The sequence below is a fragment of the Cucurbita moschata genome, unplaced genomic scaffold (assembly GCF_002738365.1).
Source record: "Cucurbita moschata cultivar Rifu unplaced genomic scaffold, Cmos_1.0 Cmo_Scf00013, whole genome shotgun sequence".
NCBI classification, from domain to species: Eukaryota; Viridiplantae; Streptophyta; class Magnoliopsida; order Cucurbitales; family Cucurbitaceae; genus Cucurbita; species Cucurbita moschata.
This window is the reverse complement of record NW_019268529.1, coordinates 360526-381912: the sequence shown is the minus strand read 5'-3', so window position 1 is coordinate 381912 and position 21387 is coordinate 360526. Positions and strand designations below refer to the sequence as shown.

The 21387-nt window shown below is 39.5% G+C and overlaps 3 protein-coding genes and 1 long non-coding RNA gene across 4 annotated transcripts; all 4 read left to right on the top strand.

The window, feature by feature from the left end:
* Positions 1-388: 388 nt before the first annotated feature.
* LOC111451519 (CRAL-TRIO domain-containing protein T23G5.2-like) lies at positions 389-4908 on the top strand. Its single transcript, XM_023091980.1, has 7 exons — positions 389-600; positions 983-1595; positions 2173-2333; positions 2970-3065; positions 3397-3653; positions 3936-4156; positions 4269-4908. Exons 2-7 carry the CDS (start codon positions 1254-1256, stop codon positions 4644-4646), a joined length of 1455 nt encoding a protein of 484 aa, XP_022947748.1. The 5' UTR covers positions 389-600; positions 983-1253; the 3' UTR covers positions 4647-4908.
* Positions 4909-5715: 807 nt separating this feature from the next.
* On the top strand, positions 5716-6378 carry LOC111451325 (histone H4). The gene has a single exon (XM_023091700.1). The coding sequence runs from the start codon at positions 5798-5800 to the stop codon at positions 6107-6109; it is 312 nt and encodes a 103-aa protein (XP_022947468.1). The 5' UTR covers positions 5716-5797; the 3' UTR covers positions 6110-6378.
* A 1654-nt stretch (positions 6379-8032) lies between these two features.
* Positions 8033-9564, top strand: LOC111451324 (histone H4). Its single transcript, XM_023091699.1, has 2 exons — positions 8033-8405; positions 9399-9564. Exons 1-2 carry the CDS (start codon positions 8099-8101, stop codon positions 9401-9403), a joined length of 312 nt encoding a protein of 103 aa, XP_022947467.1. The 5' UTR covers positions 8033-8098; the 3' UTR covers positions 9404-9564.
* Positions 9565-9930: 366 nt separating this feature from the next.
* On the top strand, positions 9931-10993 carry LOC111451326. The gene is made up of 2 exons (XR_002711964.1): positions 9931-10429; positions 10504-10993. It is a non-coding gene; the product is annotated as an uncharacterized LOC111451326 (long non-coding RNA).
* The last annotated feature ends 10394 nt before the right edge of the window (positions 10994-21387 follow it).

The window sequence follows — 21387 nt, the reverse complement described above, 5'->3', positions numbered from 1 at the left end:
ACTAGCCAAAATCAATAAATTATAATATATTGAAATAAAAGTATTTTGAGTTATTACCAAAATAAATAAATTATAACATATTGAAATAAAAGTATTTTGAGTTATTAGCCAAAATAAATAATAATATACTGAGTACTACAAATATAATGATAAGATAAAAATAAATAAATAAATAAATAAATAAATAAATAAATAAATAAATATACACATATTTGTAACAGAAAAATAGAAATTTACTCCATTTACCTAACAGTAAATAATCTCTCTCCGATCCATTCAAAGTAGACTCCACCAAATCCGAGTGTAAGTTAAGTGAACAGAAGTGTTAAAGGTCAGTTAAAAAGGGCAATGAATGGAGCGTGTAAGAGGCCACGTGAGCTCACTTCCCTTACGCCCATCTCTTACCTTTTAGCCCCTTTCTCTACTGAACCCAACGAAAAAATAAGGCGCCTACAGCCCTCGTGCTGACCTTTAACCCTCCCGCGTCTTCGTTCTTTCTCACTTCCCTCGTCGCCATTCCGTTCACACACCCGATCCTTCACACAAATGCCGTTCTCCGCTTAGATACTACGCCAACACTTCGCCTCAAATCAACTCCTGGTACTATTTTCCTTAATTTCGTGTTTTCTTTGCATCAATTGTGATAATTGAATGATCCGGATGCTTTGCTGAACGAATAATGATGATTTTTGTTTGCAAGCGATGCTTGTGTTGTTGGCGATTAATTTTCCGATTCGGAGATGTGAACGTCAGAGGTTGTATTGTTTATGTGTGGTTTTAGTTTGTTCGTGTGCGGAAATAGGTTTATGCGTGGTTTCTGTTTGCTCTTTGAAATCCACTTTTTCTTTTTTTTTTTTTGGATTCGATTTGTTGTATTTAATTCCTTTTGTCTTTTTCTTCTTTAATTTAACGGTTTTAATGCATTTGATCGTCTCTTGGGGATAGGTTGACTTACTGGGTAATTTGATTTACGATTTTGCAGGTTGACAATACTCGGCAATCTTCATTTCTGAAATCTTTACAGTCTTGGCCTGTTCGTTGTTTTTGTATGGATGATACATGAGGAAACTTTCTATGGCGGTTTTTCCTTCTTTATCATCCTAAAAAAGTGCATTTCGTAGTACTATGTATTTATATATTTTGCGTAGGATCCCGGTAGTTTGTAGCAATTTTATTAAGGACAGACGATCATTTTCCCTCTTCAAGTTCTGCTGTTAGTAGAAGATCAGGTTGCAAATTAAGAAGATTTTTCAATGGAAGACACTTCACCTAGTTCAGGATCAGGTATAGTTGGTGTTGGTGGAAGTAGAAAACCACGAGGATGCTCAATTGGGGTTTCTCACTCAAAAGCATATTCAAATAATGCTATACGGAGTGTAACTTCATTTAGACAGAGCAGAATTGTCAATGGTGCAGTTGGTCAGGTGACACTTTTCTTGCTCAAAGTTGCTGCGCTAGAGACAGTTAGAAGGTTCTCAAAGTTTAGGTGTCCTTTTGCTTGGCGAGGTCTTCAAGCTTTGCAGGTTCTTTCCTATCCACCATTTAAGTGGATTCAGAGATGGACTCCATTCAGAGGTTTAGTCAAAGGCATGCAGGTCTGTTCTGTTAACTTTGTTAATTATGACCTTCACATCATAATTTAGACGGGCAAATCACCCATATGATCTAGTCTTTGATGAAATGTTCATTGGCCTTATCTGCTTATTATGGTTCTCACATTATTTTGTTGAGTGTAAGTTGTTGGTTTATGTTTACTTGTATGTGCAACGTGTTTATTAAGCATGTTCCCTTTTATGTCTTGATAATGGCCATAACCTGCTCAATGGTAGTTAATTATGCAGACCCTATTCTGCATTGGACATGATAATGTGGAGTGCTTCCCTTAATTGGTTCGTCTTAAATCATAATTCGAACGTGGAACTGGATGTTAAGCTAATTCCTGCAATATGCTAAAACTTAGTTGCTCTTTAACTCAAAACTTCATTTCCTTACCAATGTTACTTGTGCAAACACGTGCGCGATCTACATCCTTCAGTTGCTTTAGTCAAGATGGGAAGAATTGCAGATGCAGTCTCCTGAACTTTGGAAACCGATGATTCCTGTTCTTCCCATCTTAAATTCTTAATATGCTTTGTTTCTTCAGTGCATTATATATTACCTTTATTTTTCCAGATGTTGTCAAAGCCATTACTTATACTATCAATAGCAACGTCACTCCCTGATCAGACAGAGACAGAGACTGTGGGTGGTAACACAGATGACATCAATGATTCCCCTTCATATTCTGAAATGATCTCAGAACTGTCTTCTGAAAAATCTCCCACAGATGCAAGGTACTGTATTGAAATGGCACTAGAGGGCTTTTTATGCTTTAGATCAAAATTCTGAAGGTCTTTTGTTATTTTTACTATAGTCTAGAAGTAGAATCAAGGAATAAAAAGTCGGTTGACATGTCCACATTTCAGTATTCAATGTGTGTTATATATCTATATGGGATAGTTTAGTTCTTCCTCAACGTTAATGGCAGGTTGTTTACTTCCTCAAAACATAAATGACTTAGGATATGTCAACCGATTTAATCACTGCCCCATCAATGGACAGCTATTTATTTATTTTTACTTCCACTTACTGTTAAGCCAAGAGCTCGTAGCAGATTCCCATTTGCTTTTTGTTTTTCAATGGGGGATACACAACCCACACCTCTTCATTCTCCCTTATATGTATCAATGTTTTCTTCTACATTCTATTGACACTTTTTGGAAAATCAACCCTTGACATTTTCAATGTCGATATTAATATTCGATTGCAATAATCTATTCGCAATTTTCCAACATTTTGTGAATGTTCTCTCTATTTCAATGTTGATGATTTTTTAAGGAATCATTTGTTTAACTTCTGCTCGGGACTTTTGGGTGTTTTCTGTAATCTCTGCACTCTATTAAATTTTAAATAGTTCACATAATTTGCAGGGCCTGTGATGAGGCTCCACAAAGTACTGAACCTGAAAGTTGGTTGGTTTCCCTTTCTAAAGATCTGGAAAGTCAGGGTTTAAGTTTGCCAGAAAGGTAATTTCTAATTTGAATTGCTGTAGATCTTATAGCTGTTGTTGACTGAAGATGCAAGACTGAAAGTTTAGCCTTAGAACTCTGTGAATGATGAGACCTATGTTAATATTAACAACTACTAATGGAATTTTATCATATGAGGTACCAAGTATTATTGAACTTAAAAGTTCTGTCTACCTCCTATTAATTACTCTCAGTATCTCCTCCTTTATGTGCCTGCTTGGTTTAACTTGACTGTATGTGTTTATAGGTGGTTGTTATTAGTGGGATTGTCCATGAGTTCATAGGCTTCACTTTTTGCAGTTAACTACCACATTTTTATTTCATTCAGATTTAATGAAAATGAGCTTCAAAGATTCTATACAGCTGCAAATGGTGACTTTACATCTTTGTTATCTTCAATTAAGAAGACAATTCGCTGGAGAGAAAATTACAAGATACTTTCATCTTCAGAGCTTGATATGTGGTCACATATGGTCTATTGGCATGGATTTGATCTGACGGGCAGGCCTTGCCTCATCGTACGGCTTGGGCTGGCTTGCATGAGCTTGTCGTCTGAAGATAAACCCCGTTTTACCCAAGCCATCAGTATGTCTCTTAATTTTATCAATATAACTCCGACCGACTTCTTAGAAATCTAGTTCTCCCTTTTTTTTTACTCAAATAGGTGCCGTTTGCTTAATATTGAGGGTGAACTTTTTCTTGATTTTCCTAATTGTGACAAAATTTTTGAAGGTTTTAGGTGCTGATAGTGTGCATTTAACATTGTTTGGCATTAGGCATCACCCTTACATTGTTAATAATATGATTTGCTTTCCTTGTTATGGTCGTTCTTTAGCGTGTTGACTGTATAATACGCTTTTTAATCAGTATCTCAGGTCGAACATGGGGTCGTTGAGTTAGTTGATGCAGAAAATTCCCAAATCACAGTCTTAGTGGATTGTGAAGGATTAACTCCCTTTAGAGTTCCCATGCAAATGATGAGATATTGTTCTTCCCTTCTGCAAGATCACTTCCCAAACCTTCTCGGTTGTTTGTTCGTCATTCGGCTTCCTCCCGTCGTCCGTCTTCTTGCTCAAACTTTTATTCAAGTAAGATTATTCCTCCAGCTTTTGCACTTTGTTTCTCCTTGCTGATAATTTGATTATGAATCGAAGTATAATCTTCAGTTCTCCTTAACAAAGTATGATTTATTTATATTAGATCTTGAAACCTGTTACCCGGAAAAAGTTGAAAATTGAGGGGGAGACTACATATGAAAAGGTTCTATCTGAGTACCTGCAAACACTGCCGAGATATCTTGGTGGCAAATGCTCCTGCACGAATTGTTCAAAAGTAGATTTCCACGATATACAGCGACTGGATACAAATGAGACGGTGAACAGAGAGTTGATTACTGAGGGAATTCATGGGGACGATTCGATCTTACGGTCTCAAATGTTTGAGTTCGAGAATCACTTACATGGAAACTTCGATCAGATGATAAGAACTGGAGTGATAAGCATCCTTATGATATGGGCTTTCTTTGCTGTTATTGTCAGTGCATATGATCCTGAATATCGAATCTTCCCGTCGTCGTGATCGGAAAGGAAAGGACTGAGTCTGCCTGCTTCGTCTGTTGGGAGCTTGAATTCTATCTATAAATGATGCTAGTTCTGCATTTTGCAGATAGGAAAATGCATGGTATTCTTCATGTTATTGTTAATAACAATATCTGGTATCAGTTTTAGTACGTGAATTTTTTTTGTAGCAGACTAGCAGTATTGGACTTTCAAAGAAAGTGTTTTTACTCCGAATAATTTCAAGTAATTGAATCATAACAGTGACGAAGTTGGCATTATTATTTGATTTGATTTTGATGTGTATTTTACGGTATAATGATGTGTATTTCGATTTGGGATCAATCCAACCAATTTGAATCTTTTTTTGTTGGTCTAAAAAAATTATCGATACGTGAGCTGGATTCAGAACGTTGTGAGATAGTTCGGTCCATATCCGATGTGGGCGTTAAAGTAATGAGAGGACCTTTCCCTAGTATAAGAGGATCGGGAAGGACGCATCTCTAGTGTACCAGTTATTGTGCCAACGCTAAACACTGGTTAGCTAAGTGCGGAGCGGATAAGTGCTGAAAGCTCTAACTAGTAAGCCCACTCCAAGATGAGTGTTCTAGTATTTCGACTTTTCCAGAGCCTCTGGTAGCACAACTCATATTCACAGATGGAAACATCTACCAAACTCTACTCATTAGAGCGTTTCCATCTACCAAACTCTACTCATTTACGCATACGCTCTGTGTTTGTAAAATATTAAATTGATGTAATTATTAATTTAAGAATTTTAATCGTGAATAAAATTCTAAGGTAAAAGAGTAAAATTCTAAACAAAACAAAAAGTCTAAAATTGTAATTTCAAAATAGAAAATTTTTAAAAAATGGGGGGTTTTTATTCCCGCATATTTTGGGCCCGGCTCGTGGAATTTGACCCTGCCCGCCAAAACAAATATCACTTTACACTTCCAAAGCACAATCCACAAAGGTATCACGCGGACCGACTTTGAAGACCGTCGATCGACTTAAAATCCAACGGACAACGCGCTTTCCAGACGAACCTCAAAAAGATTAGGCGCGGAATTCGCACTCCCATAAATTCCCCAAATCGCCACAGTTCAGCACCAAAATCAAAATCCGAGACCATCTCACTAGCAGTTCGCTCTTCAATCTTCAGTCGAAAAGATGTCTGGACGTGGAAAGGGAGGCAAGGGATTGGGAAAGGGAGGAGCAAAGCGTCACAGAAAGGTACTCAGAGATAACATTCAGGGCATTACCAAGCCTGCAATTCGCCGTTTGGCTCGTAGAGGAGGTGTCAAGCGTATCAGTGGATTGATCTATGAAGAAACCAGAGGTGTTTTGAAGATCTTCTTGGAGAATGTGATTCGCGATGCTGTGACCTACACCGAGCACGCCAGGAGGAAGACGGTGACCGCCATGGATGTGGTCTATGCCTTGAAAAGGCAAGGAAGAACTCTGTATGGCTTTGGAGGTTAGGTTTAGAGTTTAATTTCACGAATGATTGTATATCTAGGATTTAATTTCCTAGTCATTGAGATTTCTGTTAGTCTTTCTCTGAAGCTGTTCATCGCTGTTCATCGTAGTTCTGGCAATGAAATTCTAGTTCGTTGTGTGATTATTGTCTGTCCACTAAAACTATGAACATGTATAACGCTTAAACCGAATTTTTAGATAGAATGAGTGTTCGAACATATTATTTGTAGGATGAACATGTTTAAATGAATGGTGGTGCGTTCTTAAGCTTAGAGATGAATACTAATTCCATTGCGATAGATATCTCTTTTCGGGTTGGAGAGGTCTTCGAGCCTTGCCAGATTCTTCGCTACTATGCATGAATTCGGATATGAACTTCAAATGTGTCAAAAGATTCGCAGCACCCTGCTGTTGATTTCTCATTCATCGATCATTTTATCATTAAACACTAACTCACTTTGAAGAAATGGTGATGAAGTTTTGGTAGATCTTGCTCTAGCTTTTCTAACGTTGAAACTTTTCACGAAATTTTGGTGGATGAAATAATATATTTTAATACCTAAAATATATGTTTTATTTAAATCATATTTAAACGTAATAAAAAATATATAATAATATATTTTATTTTAATTTGTGACTCATAATAAATATAATTTCTTCTTTTATATAATATATTTAATATCAATTCGGAGTGCTTAACTTCTTTTTCAACTAAATTCTAGCAAGAAAACTTTATGAATATGTGTATTATAAACTTAAATGAAACAACTCATTAATATTAATTCAATTATGATGAATTAACTAAATATTTTATAGTCTAATCTCATTATCATCACTAATCCAATAGAGTCGAGCTCAATAATTGTACGAGTCCATTGTATAAAGATACTACATATATTTTAAGAAAAAGATTTAGATTTATTAGGTCGAGTAGGCTCTAGTATAAATATTACTCCACCCTACCTAGGTTTTCGTCGAAGAAATCCAAAAATAATAAAAATAGTAGTATGTTAGGATCGCACAACAATGCACACACTTGATCTAAATGAACACAAAGAACAGGATAGAGAAAATGCAAGAAGTGAACATAAAGAACAGGATAGAGAAAATGCAAGAAGAACTCTGGCGAAAGGATTTATATTGATGACTTCAAGTATGTACAGCAAGAGAGAATACAGAAAGTACAGCACATATTCGAAGTCATCAATATAAATCCTTTAGCTAGAGTTCTCCTTGCTTTTTCTCTGTCCTGTTCTTTGTGTTCATCTAGATCGAGTGTGTGCGTTGTTGTGCGATCCTAACATAGTATTCTACAGAGTGTCTTGTATTCTCTTCTCGATTGGTATTAATAAAGAGTGCAAATGTTTCCCACAAAGAGTTGTGTTCAACACTACATTCCCTTTAGGTTCTTACTCGAATAATATCTCTTTGTATGTTAACTATATAATGTTTGAGATTATACTGATAATCTTAAATTTTTCGTATAGTAGATAATGATAAATGGCTAAACAAAGATGAGCCCTCGTTGATATATATTAATTTCCTTAACATATTTTGTTTTGTTTAAAGAAATATATTAATTAATTAAATATTCCATCTCTAATTCCGTAAATAATATTGAATATTTGCGTTATATTTATATTTCTTACTTATATATCGTTTTACATATTTTGTTTCCTAATAAAATTAATTTTTTGGGCATATTAAATAATTAAGTAATTTTGGGCAGCAAATTTAAAATTCCCGCTGCCCGGTTCAGAAATTTCCCACTGCCCGCCAATCTCGATCCGCATAGGTTTCACGCGGATCGCTCTTTTTTCAGCCGTCGATTTCACAAAGAATCCAACGGATGACGCGATTCTTTTCCGAATTTGAAAGCCAGTCCAGAATTGCGCTTTCATATTATAAATACCCTAAACCACATTTTCGTAGTCAAACTCAGAATTTCGAATCTAATCTCTTACTGTTCGTTCTCCTTAATCGTTCGTGAAAATGTCTGGACGCGGTAAGGGAGGCAAGGGCTTGGGAAAGGGAGGAGCAAAGCGTCACAGGAAGGTTTTGAGAGACAACATTCAGGGAATCACCAAGCCTGCTATTCGCCGTTTGGCTCGTAGAGGTGGCGTCAAGCGTATCAGTGGATTGATCTATGAAGAAACCAGAGGTGTTTTGAAGATCTTCCTTGAGAATGTGATTCGTGATGCTGTTACCTACACTGAGCATGCGAGGAGGAAGACTGTGACTGCTATGGATGTGGTTTATGCCTTGAAAAGGCAGGGGAGGACTTTGTATGGTTTCGGAGGTTAGGTTATGGCTTGATTTTAAGAATGATTGTATAGTATGTCTCAGAAATGCTACTTATCTTTGTTTCTGCGAGTTGTTTTGCGTTGGAGAAGACACTGGTTTATTGTCAAATTATGCTTCTTATGTACTGATCGTTTGTCTCTCTCCTTCATCTGTCTATCTGATTCGTCAACTAGAAAATTGAATCTGTAATCTGATCTTAAACGTCTCATCTTTTACAAGAAACTACAGATCGGTCTCGCCATCACACGTTTAATGTTTCCTTTACAATCGATAAATTTAAGGCATTATGGCGTTAAATATAATTGATGAAATTCGAATTGTTGAACGAATGAACCAGCTACATCACGAATTTTTTTGCAATGAGCAAGAACCGGTATTCTTAGGCAACTGGAAACTTTATCTCTGGAGGTATCTTGTTAGTTTTAGAAATTTTCAAATCCAATAAGTAACATCAATCCATTGCATTGTTTGAACGTGTATCTTCTGAATGTAAGAGATTCTTGATAATTGCAATGTATGCCAATACGGAAATTCAAGAATAATTGTAGCCTCATATTTTTATGGAGTTGTGAAAATACGATATTATTTAATCATGTTTGATATGAACTAAGATAACCCCGAACCGTTGTTTGGATTCATGTGAAGTTCATCGGATTGAATTGCTCTATTACCACCAGATGACTCTTTGTCCTTGACTCTCTAGTTAGATCAACTTCATATGCTCTAGGAATTTGCATGTGAACCTCCTGGAAAAAAACATCTCTTACAGAACTTTGTTGGCATCAAAGAAGAAACAATTTTTAGTTTCTTTGTTTCTGGCTGGTATGGATTTCAGGCATTATGCAATTCTGAGTTTAGAATTTGAAAAACTCCTGTTCATATCCAGTGATAGATGTACTTCATAAATTTTCTTATTTCATCACTGTTGAAGCATTTATTTTTCTTTTGATCATGTGTGTATGTAGTAATTTAGTTAACGATTTTGCAGGTTGACAAGCCTATGGAGTTCCGGTTACTATTCTTATGATGCGTTTTGAAACACTCCATTTTTATAGATCTGTTCGATCCAGAAGCTAGTAGCAACTTTGTTCAAACAACTTTGTTTAAAGTGATGTTTGTTCGATAAACACGACTCTCCACAATGGTATGTTATTGTCCACTTTGAGCATAAGCTCTCATGACTTTGCTTTGGGCTTATCATTTCTTAAATTAGCCGACGTGGGACTTTCATCCAACACTTCCCCTCGAACAAAGTATGCCTCCCCTTAGTTGAGGCTCGACTCTATTTCTTTTGGAGTCTTCGTCCTTTTTTTACTATGCCTTCGAGGAGTCTTGACTCCCTTTTCTTTTGGAATCCTTTGTTCGATATTTGAGGATTCTATTGACATGACTAAGTTTAGGGCACGACTCTGATACCAAGTTAAATGAACACGACTCTCCACAATAATATGATATTCTCCACTTTGAGCATAAGCTCTCATGGCTTTGCTTTGGGCTACCTCAAAAGGTCTCATTCCATAGAGATAGTATTCTTTGATTATAAACCCATGATCATTCCTTAAATTAGTAGACGTGGGATTTTCATCCAACAATGTTAAGCCATTGTCTCTTTCAAATGGTGTTGTATGTGTAAGAGCAGCGTACAGATGTTCAAATTTTCTCAACGGGAGTCGCTTCTCCTAGTTCGGGGTCGGGTATGACTCCTGAAGTTGATGTTTGTTGTGTATATATATTAAGTTGCTTCGTGGGTGCTTCTTGCTGCAAAGCAATTTGAAAGAATGTTATTCAGGATCCAATTTCTCTTAACCACAGTAGAAATGCTTTGATGCAGTTTGATAATTCATATTTTTCGTGCTTCAAGTTGAATATGCTAGAGATTTGTTAGAACTCAGAAGGTTCAGAAAGTCTACTTAACATTTTTGTAAGCGAGACCTTAAGGCTTTGCAGGTTTTTTGCTAATCATCATTGAAGTGGGTATAGAGGTGGGATTCTCTCAAGCGGTCAAGGGCATGCGTGCAGGTCTGTGATCTTTAACTTCTTGATTTATTGCCATCATCTGTTCCTGATTTTCATCTCAACTTAGTCCAATTTAGTTTTTGTTAGAGAACTTATCTAGATCCTATCCTCAATTGGACATGGCTCATGGCTCAGAAAAGGACTTAGACCATCTAGGAACCGGCACCAGCCTGCCCAAAACGGAACCGCTGGAAATACTCATTTGAAATCTGATTCTGATAGCTTTCATTCTCCTGTAAGGGGAGGTTATTATTAGTATTATCAGGTCTGCAAATATTCCAGATTAATCCATCTTGAAGTTAGTTGAAATGTGGAAGCGGAGATTTATGCCAGTCTGCTTGAAATACAAAACTAGAATCTGTTTACTAATGTTAGTCTGGCTAGTATGTGTATTATGAGATCCTATATTAGGTGGAGAGAAGAACGAAACATTGTTGTTTATAAGAGTGTGGAAACCTCTCCCTATTAGACGTGTTTTAAAACAATGAGACTGATGGTGATAAGTAATAGGCAAAAGTGGACAATATCTACTACTGATAGACTTGGGCTGTTACAAATGGTATTAGAGCCCGACACTGTCGTGTGCCAGTGAGGATGCTGGGTGTCACGGTCATGCTTGTCCAAGGCATGTCGCCCATGGCCGCATGCCCGTGACACGCCGAAACCTTTATCTTGTACTTCTTTATTGCTTTCTTTTACTGTTTTCATGTTGTATTGTTTCTTTCTTATTTTCTTTAAGAGTATGTGGAACGACCCGACTTATCATATAAGTAGCGGTCAGGGCCGTTGGGAAAAAATAATGTGATTTATTTAGAAAATAATGAAAACCATGCAAAACAATCATTTATTAGAAATCAAGTGCGGGTACCCCTTCAAAAATAAAAAATAAAAACAATGCCGCCTAAAGATATTCAAAATAAAGTAGGTAATTTAAAATCAAAAGGAACAAAGTAGAAAATTTAAAATCAAAAGGAAATCTGGCATGAACGCCTAGTTTGGAACTAGGCGTCCACAACATACTTTAAATTAATAATAAAAGTGTGGAAACGTCTCTTAACATAGTTTAAATTAATAACAAAAGTGCGGAAACGTCTTTCCCACAAAATGATACTATGAAAAAAAAACATAAAAGTCCTTGAAACGTTACGTGACTGACTTTGGCATCTTACTCGTCACCTCCGTGCCATAGCTTCGCCTGAAAAATCATTTTAAAAATAGGCAAAAATTCATTTTAAAAACAGGCAGTAAGGAACTCTCGTGCGGTCAACATATAAATTGTCATAAGGCCATCAACCAAACAAAACACGTAGCAGGTGATTATTGCCACCACAACATCAACGCCACCTTTACTCCTTAAAGTGGTTATTCCTAGTTGGTTACCCAAAACAAACAGCGTGTAACCATTACCACAAGGACCTCACCTCCTTATTTCCTCCAATTGAATACTAACCGCTGGTTATCCGAAAACACACCGCGTGTAACCCTTACCTGGGTTGTCATTTTCTAGAATCACCCCAAAGGTGACTATTGGTGACTAGTTACCTGAAACACACAGCGTGTGACTATTACCACAAACCCCTTAACTGGGGCTACCTACAAGCACAATATGCCGGCAATAGACACCTATCCAGACTACACAACCTAACCATATTACACCACAATCAAATTACACAACAATCAGGTTACACAGAAATTAGATTACACACAATTACACACTGCGATTAGATTACACACACAGCGATCAAATTACACTCGGCAATTATATTACACAGCACCTAGCCATAGGACAATTCTGTTCGACCCATTTTTCAAAAAAACAAAACATTTAGTTTCAACAAGTGTGTCCTACGTAGGCGTTGAACCTTTGCTACGTTTAATCCTCTTGAGGTTGGTTTTGGCAACGACGATGGCGTTCCCTCGCAGCGGTGATGTGGGTGCTGGGCGGGGGTTTTTGATGTGGGAAGGGGTACGGAGTGGTGTGAGAAACAATCGACTGCGGGACCGTGAGCGTTCGGTGGCAGCGGCTTAAGGAAGAAAAGTGAAAATGGACTTGATTTCTAATAAATGATTCTCATGCATAGTACCCAAGAATAGAGAGCGTACCTGTGACTGCAGTGTTGGAGTGTTTCCCAACACTGAATCAAATAAGACCCATGCGTAGTACCATGTAGATAAAAGAGTGAGTTGACCCTGAATCAAATAAGACCCATGCGTAGTACCCAAGAAGAGAGAGCGTAACTGTGACTACAGTGTTGGAGTTTTCTGCCTCCTGGCGAGTGGTAGCATACATTCTCCCCTGTTGCGGAGCTGGCCTTGGGTTTGAGGTCGGTTGGTTATCAGGGGGTCTATTGGTACTAGTTGCTCTCTTGGGTGCAATGCGCGACAACGTGGCCTTCTTGGTGACAGTGTAAACATACTCTATTCTTAAACCTGCAGTGTCCTGGGTGACGTCTCCCACAGTTCGTGCAACGTGGTCTGCCATGTGGCGTGTTATGTGGGCGAGCCTCTGGTTGCCTGCGCTCTTGGTTTAAATTTGTCTTGGTCTGGTGCCAAGGTACCTTTGAGGAGGTAGGTGACGTATGCTCTCTCTTTCTCTTCTGGTCAACCGACGTGTTTAAGTGGGTTTAGGGGTCTTCTGTTGGATATTCCCTATCGTCGAGCGTCTCGGCAAGTCGGAGTGTTGTTGCATAGTCAAGTGGAAGGTGAGCTGACACCGCCCCTCGGACATCAGGCCGCAAACCCATAACAAAACATTCTACTTTCAGCTCTTCTGTTGAGACCATTATTGGGGCGAAACGAGACAGACGGGTGAACTCTCGTTCACGTTGCTTCTTATATCGCACCACTGGTTTGAAGTATTTTCGGAGAAACGCTGTTCTAAACTGCGTCTAGGTGATGTTATCCTTGTCTGCAGCAATCGCCTAGGAGGCTGATTGCCACCACAATTTAGCATCTTCGCGTAACAGGTAGGTCACGCAACTCAGTCTATGTTCCTCCGGACACTTCATGCATCGAAAATTTTCATCAATAGCCGACAACCATAAATTGTAAGGAACTCCCCTACTAGGCCCATGGCATTATGTAGACTGCTTTTTAATTTTTTTTTAAAGGGGTACCTGCACTTGATTGAATAAATGAGCGTTTTGCATGGTTTTCATTCTTTCCAAATAAATCACATTATTTTTCGTAACAGTCTTGACCGCTACTTATATGATAAGTCAGGTCTTACAGTATGACGTTTCGGCGATTTCATGGCTACGCCTGGTAGACATGAAATGCCTCAAAATATGCTATAGGGGGATATAACTAGCTGTCAACTTCTCCCTACCCGATAATTTATATACAGTAAGCCGTTGTTGTTGCCTTTTTGCTTACGTTCCCATATAACACCTATCTCTCTCTCTCTCTTGCTTTCAAAACTTTTTTTCTAAAACCTCTCTCCCTCGTTTTCTAAAATCTTCTCTTGAAATCGAGACCCGAGGTTTGTATTCACATTGCCTGACCGTAGGCAACGTACTTCGAAGTAGGCTTAACCCACTCAGTGCTAAGAGTGGGTGCCGCACAATCGCCAAATCCGCTGCCTAGAAACCGCGATTGTGACAGTTGGTATCAGAGTCTAGTTGGCTCCAAAGTGACCGGTAGACATGTCTTTGACTAAAGAGTTGAACAAGTCCCATGTCGACAAATTAGTCAAAATAGAAGCACATATGCAATATTTGCGGGAAGTCTCCGACAGTATTCGATTCCTAGATGAGCGAGTGAAAGAACTTGCTGACAAGACCCTCACCGTTGACACAATAAAGGGTCGGCTAGATGGGCTACCCATTCAAGAAATAATGTATTGAATAGAAAACCTAGAAACAAAAACCACAAAGAATGGTGGTTTCGAGCGAGGAGACAGCTCGCCAAGCTCTGCGCCTGGTTGAGGAGTGAGTCGATAGCCTAGACAGCTCCCAGAAAGAGATGTTTCAGATGGTCACTAAACTATCTGAAGATGTGAAAGCAGCTCTCGACGTAGTCAGGGTAGAAATGGCAGACATAAGCGCCAAAGTAAACGCTGGCGTAAGGGCGGTGGAGAATCAAACCCCTACCCGCAGGACAACGCGACCTAATAAGGTCAAACTTCCTGAACCCAAGCCCTTCTTTGAGGCTCGGGACACCAAGGCCTTAGAGAACTACATCTTCGACCTTGAGCAATACTTTAAAGTGACTGACACTGAGACAGAAGAAGAAAAGATCACTGTAGCCACCATGCATTTGGCTGAGGATGCGAAACTATGGTGGCGGTCAAAGTATGTAGACATCCAAGAGGGCCGATGCACAATAGACACTTGGGAGAGACTAAAACAGGAGCTTCGGTCTCAATTCCTCCTAAGGAATGTGGCTAGAAGGAAGTTAGGCGACCTTAAACATACGGGCAGCATTCGAGAATACGTCAAACAGTTCTCGTTACTCATGTTAGACATTCGACAAATGTTTGAGTTAGATAAGATCTTCCAGTTCACAGAAGGACTGAAGTCATGACCGAAGTCTGAACTATATAAACATGACATAGAAGATCTCTCCACGGCCTATGCTATGGCCGAACGACTATTCAACTTGAACAACGAACAGCCCCAAGAGACAAGGCGAAACCAAGCCTCCTCAAGCGGAGGTAATCGCAACCACATCTCTAATCTCTCCAGAATGGGAGGAGGAGACAAATCGAAGATCAGAGGAGTTGAGACAAATCAAAGATCAGAGGAGTTGAGACAAGACAGCCCCAACAGGGGACTGACGTCTTAGGCAGAGGGCCTCACAATCAGAACCACTTCAATCGACCACCTCTCTTGTTTCCTATGTAAAAGGAACCATATGGTGTATGAATGTCTAAAGAGGGCGTCACTACAGGCGATTCAAGCCGCATTAGATGAAGACGCAGATGAAAAATCTAAGGGCGAAGAAGTCGAGAAAGTGTTGAACATAGAAACACTTCGGATGGGAGCCCTGAAGTTCTTATCCGCACTTCAAAAGAAGACAAGGGAACAAAGAGAGCCGATCGAAAAAGATCTCATGTATGTGGAAGCGTGGGTGAATCACCAACAATACAATGGTCGATTCAGGAGCCACCCACAACTTCATGACCGAGACAGAAGCAAATCAGTTGAACATCAAATGACATCGAGACTCGAGGAAGATGAAGGTCGTCAACTCTATGGCCTTACCGATTCTCGAAATAGCGAGGAAGACAACAATTAAGTTGGGAACATGGAGTAGCTTGGTGGACTTTGTAATCATCAAAATGGATGACTTTGATGTGGTACTCGGGATGGAATTCCTTTTGGAACATAAGGTGATCCCCATACCCTTGGCCAATTGCCTAGTCATAACAGGATCAACTCCAACTGTTGTTCAGACAAGTATCAAACAGCCCGATGGAATCTAGATGATTTCGGCGCTCCAACTTAAACCTGGTCTTGCACGTAATGAACCAACGTTCATGGCCATTCCAATGGTGGAAACCGAACGAACGGTTGACATTATTCCCGTAGAAATACAGTGTGTACTATAAGAGTACTGCGAAGTAATGTCAGAGAGTCTACCAAAAACTTTACTACCTCTTCGAGGCATAGACCACGAGATTGAACTGATACTGAGGTCGTAACCCCCAGCAAAGAATGCTTATAGAATGGCTCCACCCGAGTTAGCGGAGCTATGAAAGCAGTTCGATGAACTACTTACTGTTGAATTCATCAGACCTGCAAAAGCCCCCTACGGAGCCCCAAATATTGTTTCAGAAGAAGAAGGATGGGAGTCTTCGCCTATGCATAGACTACCGTGCCCTAAATAAGATCACTGTCAGGAATAAATACCCTCTACCCATCATTACCGACTTGTTCGATCGACTACATGGAGCAAAGTATTTCTCGAAACTCGACCTAAGGTCGGGAGATTATCAAGTTAGGATTGCTGAGGGAGATGTGCCCAAAATGACTTGCGTCACTAGATACGAGAGTCGGAAGCTAAACGATGCAGAAAGAAGGTACGCAGCGTCTGAGAATGAAATGCTGGCAGTGGTACATTGTTTACGATCTTGCAGATAGTACCTCCTCGGAGCCAAGTTTGTAATCAAGACAGACAACAGCTCCATATGTCACTTCTTTGATCAACCCAAGTTATCATCGAAGTAAGCGCGTTGGGAAGAATGCGTGGCCGAATTTGACTTTCAGTTCGAATACAGGCTAGATAAAGCAAACCAAGTTGCAGACGCCCTAAGTCAAAAGAGCGAACATGCGGCCTGTGCATGTTGGCTCACCTACGAGCAAGTAAGTTGAGCGGAATTGTAACGACTCGAATTTTCAAAGGCCTCAGGCAACGGATCGTTACTCAATGACATGAAAAATAATGAAAATGCGTAAAATTTAAAACATTTAAAGACAAGAAGAGATCACTAAAATACACCAGTACGACATCAAACGATTTAAAGTACATGAAGTGCAGGATTGAAAGGTAAAGTACAAAGAGGACTACCGACTCAAATGTGATGGGACTCTCTATAGCCAACAGCCCACATGTGCCTCTGCCTCGATTGCTACGTCAAACTCTACCTGAAAAGAAAGTGGAAGTAGCAAGAATGAGTATACAAAATATACTCAGTAAGTAGCATGCTGGTAGTTCATATTTTGTTGTTAAGTCTTATCGATCCTGTTCACTCGTTCAGTATCTTATTCTCTTTTAGAAATTTGTTCCCTTCGTAAAGGCTCTTCCTAGGCCATAACTGTTGAAATATCATCACTAGCCCAATAGAGTCAAGCCCAATAATTGTACTAGCCCAATAGAGTCAAGCCTAATTGTACGAGCCCAGTATATTTATTTTAGTAGAGATTTTAGGAGAAAGAGATGTAGATATTTTAGGAGAAAGATTCAATTTGTTAGGTCTAGATTCAAATTGGTTAGGTCTAGATTTAGATTGGTTAAATATAGATTGTTTACTCTTAGTATAAATACCCCACCCTACCTAGGTTATTCATCTAAGAAATCCAAAAACAATAAAAAGCAAAAGTATTCTACAGAGTGTCTTGTATTCTCTTCTCGATTGGTCTTAATAAAGAGTGCGAGTGTTTCCCACAGTGAGTTGTGTTCAACATTTGGTATCAGAGCGAGGTGAGTGTAGGTTATCTGATCTCTTGGAATTCTTAGTATGCTCTGTGGTTGCAGCTCTGTCTGATCTTCCACATCAGAAACGATTTCTTGAGATTAGTGTGAGTGAGTTTCTTTTGTGTCGTGAGAAGTCTGTGACTCTGCAAGTCTTGTGTCAAAAGAACTTGTTTGGTATTACTGAGGTATGGCCAATACGATGGGTGATTTCCAAATCGTTGGAGGAATCAAGAAACTCAACAACAACAACTACAACACGTGGGCAACATGCATGATGTCCTATTTACAAGGACAAGATCTTTGGGAGATCGTTGGTGGGTGTGAAACTACGCCGCCAGAGGAGGATTCTAACGGCGCATTGCGCAAATGGAGAATCAAAGCAGGCAAAGCAATGTTTGCCTTAAAGACCACCATCGGAGAAGAGATGTTAGAACATATTTGGGATGACAAGACACCGAAAGAAGCATGGGACACGTTCGTGATGTTGTTCTCAAAGAAGAACGATACGAGACTACAACTTTTGGAGAATGAGTTGTTGTCAATTACACAACGTGACATGACGATTGCTCAGTACTTCCACAAGGTTAAATCGATCTGTCGGGAGATTACTGAACTAGACCCAAAGTCCGCCATTGTAGAATCTCGAATGAAGAGGATTATAATCCACGGATTGCGACCGGAATATCGAAGCTTCATTACTGCTATACAAGGATGGCCCACTCAACCAACACTTGTAGAGTTCGAAAATTTGTTAGCCAGCCAAGAAGCCATGGCTAAACAAATGGGAGGCTTCACATTGAAGGGTGAAGAAGAAGCACTCTACACGAGTGAAAGTCGGAGCAATAATAGGCCGTCTACCAAACGTGGATACAATGGTGACAAAAGAAGAAGCCACCAAGGAACTGCACAACCTGAGAGAGCTGAGAAGAACGACAACAAGAGTTTCCAAGGAAAGAGATTTGAAGGTATTTGCTATAATTGCAGGAAAAAGGGCCACATGTCTAGAGATTGTTGGTCCAGGAAAAAGTCGGTTGAAAGCAATGTGGCAATATCCAAAAAGAAGATAGAGGATGAATGGGATGCAGAGGTGCTATGTCCAATAGTAGAAGACGAGCTAGCACTCATGGCAATGATGGAAGAGCATATCGATTATGAGGATGACTGGATTATTGATTCCAGATGCTTAAACCACATGATTGACGATCAAAGTGGTGCAATGGAAGATGGGTGGCCCTTAGAGAAGGAAGTATTACCACACCTTGAGCAAATTGAAGAAATTCTTCTACAGAACACGAGGGAGCAAACTGAAGACATTCTTCTCCAGGACATGGGGGAGCAAACTGAAGACATTCTTCTCCAGGACATGGGGGAGCAAACTGAAGACATTCTTCTGGACATGGGGGAGCAAATTGAAGAAATTCTTCTCCAGAACATAGGGGAGCAAACTGAAGAGATTCTTCCACAAAAGACGGTGGAGCAAATTGTACACATTTGCTTAAGTGCTGATATGCCTGAAGATTCAAGTGACACTAGTGTTGGTGAGCAAGAAGTGACTCAACCAAGCGAGCCTAGTGAAAATGAAATGACACCTCAACAACTCAGACATTCAGAAATAATCCTAAAGGCAAATCCAGAGTGTGCCAACGCAGTAGAAGACGAAGTTAATGAGCCGGAGACATATGAAGAAGCATCACAAAACTCAGCTTGGCAGAAAGCGATGGAGGAAGAAACTATAGCCCTGGAACAAAATCAGACTTGGGAATTAGTGCCAAGACCAAGAGATACCAAACTCATCTCTTGCAAGTGGGCTTACGAAATAATGTGTACCCCGGATGGATCAATCGTGAGATACAAAGCTCAGACTATAGATTCAGGGTTCTCTAAAGAATATGGACTAGACTATGATGAAACGTTTAGTCCAATGGCAAAGATCATTATCGTACAAGTTCCTCCAGTACTTACGGTAAATAAAGATTGGAAATTATGGCAGATGGATATGAATAATGCTTTCTTGCATGGAGAGTTAAACAGAGAGTTCTACATGAACCAATCGAAGAAATTCGAAAATAAAGTTGGTGTCATTGATCAATATATGCAAAATCCGAAGAAGGCTCATTTGGATGCGTCTCGACGAACCTTGAGATATGTCAAAGGTACAATCAATTACGATCGTTTATACAAAAGAAGCAAAGACTGGAAGCTAGCTGGATATAGTGATGCTGACTATGCAGGAGACCATGATACTTGGAGGCCAACCACTGGGTATGTGTTCAAGTTTGGTTCGGGAACAATTTCTTGGTGTAGCAAGAGACAACCAACAGTATCATTATCAACTACAGAAGCAGAGTATAGAGCAGCTCAGGAAAATACATGGTTAAAACTTTTGATGGAAGATTGGCACCAGAAAATTGAGTATCCAATACCACTTCATTGCGACAACCAATCTGCGATTCGCCTAGCAGAAAATCCGGTGTTTCGTGCTAGAACAAAGCTTGTGGAGGTGCACTACCATTTCATTAGAGAGAAGGTCCTAAAGGAAGAAATCGAGATGCAGCAGATCAAGACAGATGACCAAGTAGCAGACTTGTTTACAAAAGGGTTGAATACTAGCAAACATGAGAGCTTTCGCTGTCAGCTCAACATGATGCAGCGAATGAGGACTAGTGCTGAGGGGGAGTGTTGAAATATCATCACTAGCCCAATAGAGTCAAGCCCAATAATTGTACTAGCCCAATAGAGTCAAGCCTAATTGTACGAGCCCAGTATATTTATTTTAGTAGAGATTTTAGGAGAAAGAGATGTAGATATTTTAGGAGAAAGATTCAATTTGTTAGGTCTAGATTCAAATCGGTTAGGTCTAGATTTAGATTGGTTAAATATAGATTGTTTACTCTTAGTATAAATNAGGTTATTCATCTAAGAAATCCAAAAACAATAAAAAGCAAAAGTATTCTACAGAGTGTCTTGTATTCTCTTCTCGATTGGTCTTAATAAAGAGTGCGAGTGTTTCCCACAGTGAGTTGTGTTCAACAATAACCTAGGTTTTTCTCATTCTACTTTCTCTTGGTTCTTGGTCCTATCGGGACCTCCAGCCCTCGGAATATTCTTAAGTTCTCTAGGTCTCCAAGTTAGTCGTTTCTATTAGTCTCTCATCATCATCATCATCATCATATCTCAAAGCACTCGAGGCGCGACCTCAGTGCGCAGAGTTCATGCATTCTAGGAATCGATCAACTCTCAAGTGTACCACTGTAGACCCCTGCCACTCGTGACAGGTTCACTTAAAGGAAACTAACGGGCAAACTTCCTATAATTCCCCACAAGGTACCATCAACAATAGAATGGCCAGTTCTATAGTTACGCGGACCGCTGACAATCAAGTCTGGTTTATGATTAGGGATTAGTTGCGAGTCCCTTTCGTCCCCGGGTAACTGCTAATATCATATGCATGAATTGTAATTCTCGACTAACTCTAATGTACCAACGTGGACCCCTTTCACTCGTGGCAGGTTCACTAATAGAAAATTAACTGGCAAACTTCCTATAAGTCCTCACGAGGTACCATCAACAATAAAGTGGCCAGTTCTATAGTTACGCGGACCCCTGACAATCGAGTCAGGTTTACGATTAGGGGCTAGTTGGCAAACCCCTAATCGTCCCCGGGTAACTGCTAACTCATATGCATGAGCAATACATCTCGACCAACTCTAATGTACCAACGTGGACCCCTATCACTCGTGACAGGTTCATTGATAGAAAATTAACTGGCAAACTTCCTATAAGTCCGCACGAAGTACCATCAACAATAAAATAGACAGTTCTAT

Coding starts and splice junctions, on each gene's coding strand:
- LOC111451519 (XM_023091980.1), top strand. CDS start 1,254: ATGGAAGACACTTCACCTAGTTCAGGATCAGGTATAGTTGGTGTTGGT. Junction 2,334..2,969: donor AAATCTCCCACAGATGCAAG/GTACTGTATTGA, acceptor CATAATTTGCAG/GGCCTGTGATGAGGCTCCAC. Junction 4,157..4,268: donor TTGCTCAAACTTTTATTCAA/GTAAGATTATTC, acceptor TATTTATATTAG/ATCTTGAAACCTGTTACCCG.
- LOC111451325 (XM_023091700.1), top strand. CDS start 5,798: ATGTCTGGACGTGGAAAGGGAGGCAAGGGATTGGGAAAGGGAGGAGCA.
- LOC111451324 (XM_023091699.1), top strand. CDS start 8,099: ATGTCTGGACGCGGTAAGGGAGGCAAGGGCTTGGGAAAGGGAGGAGCA.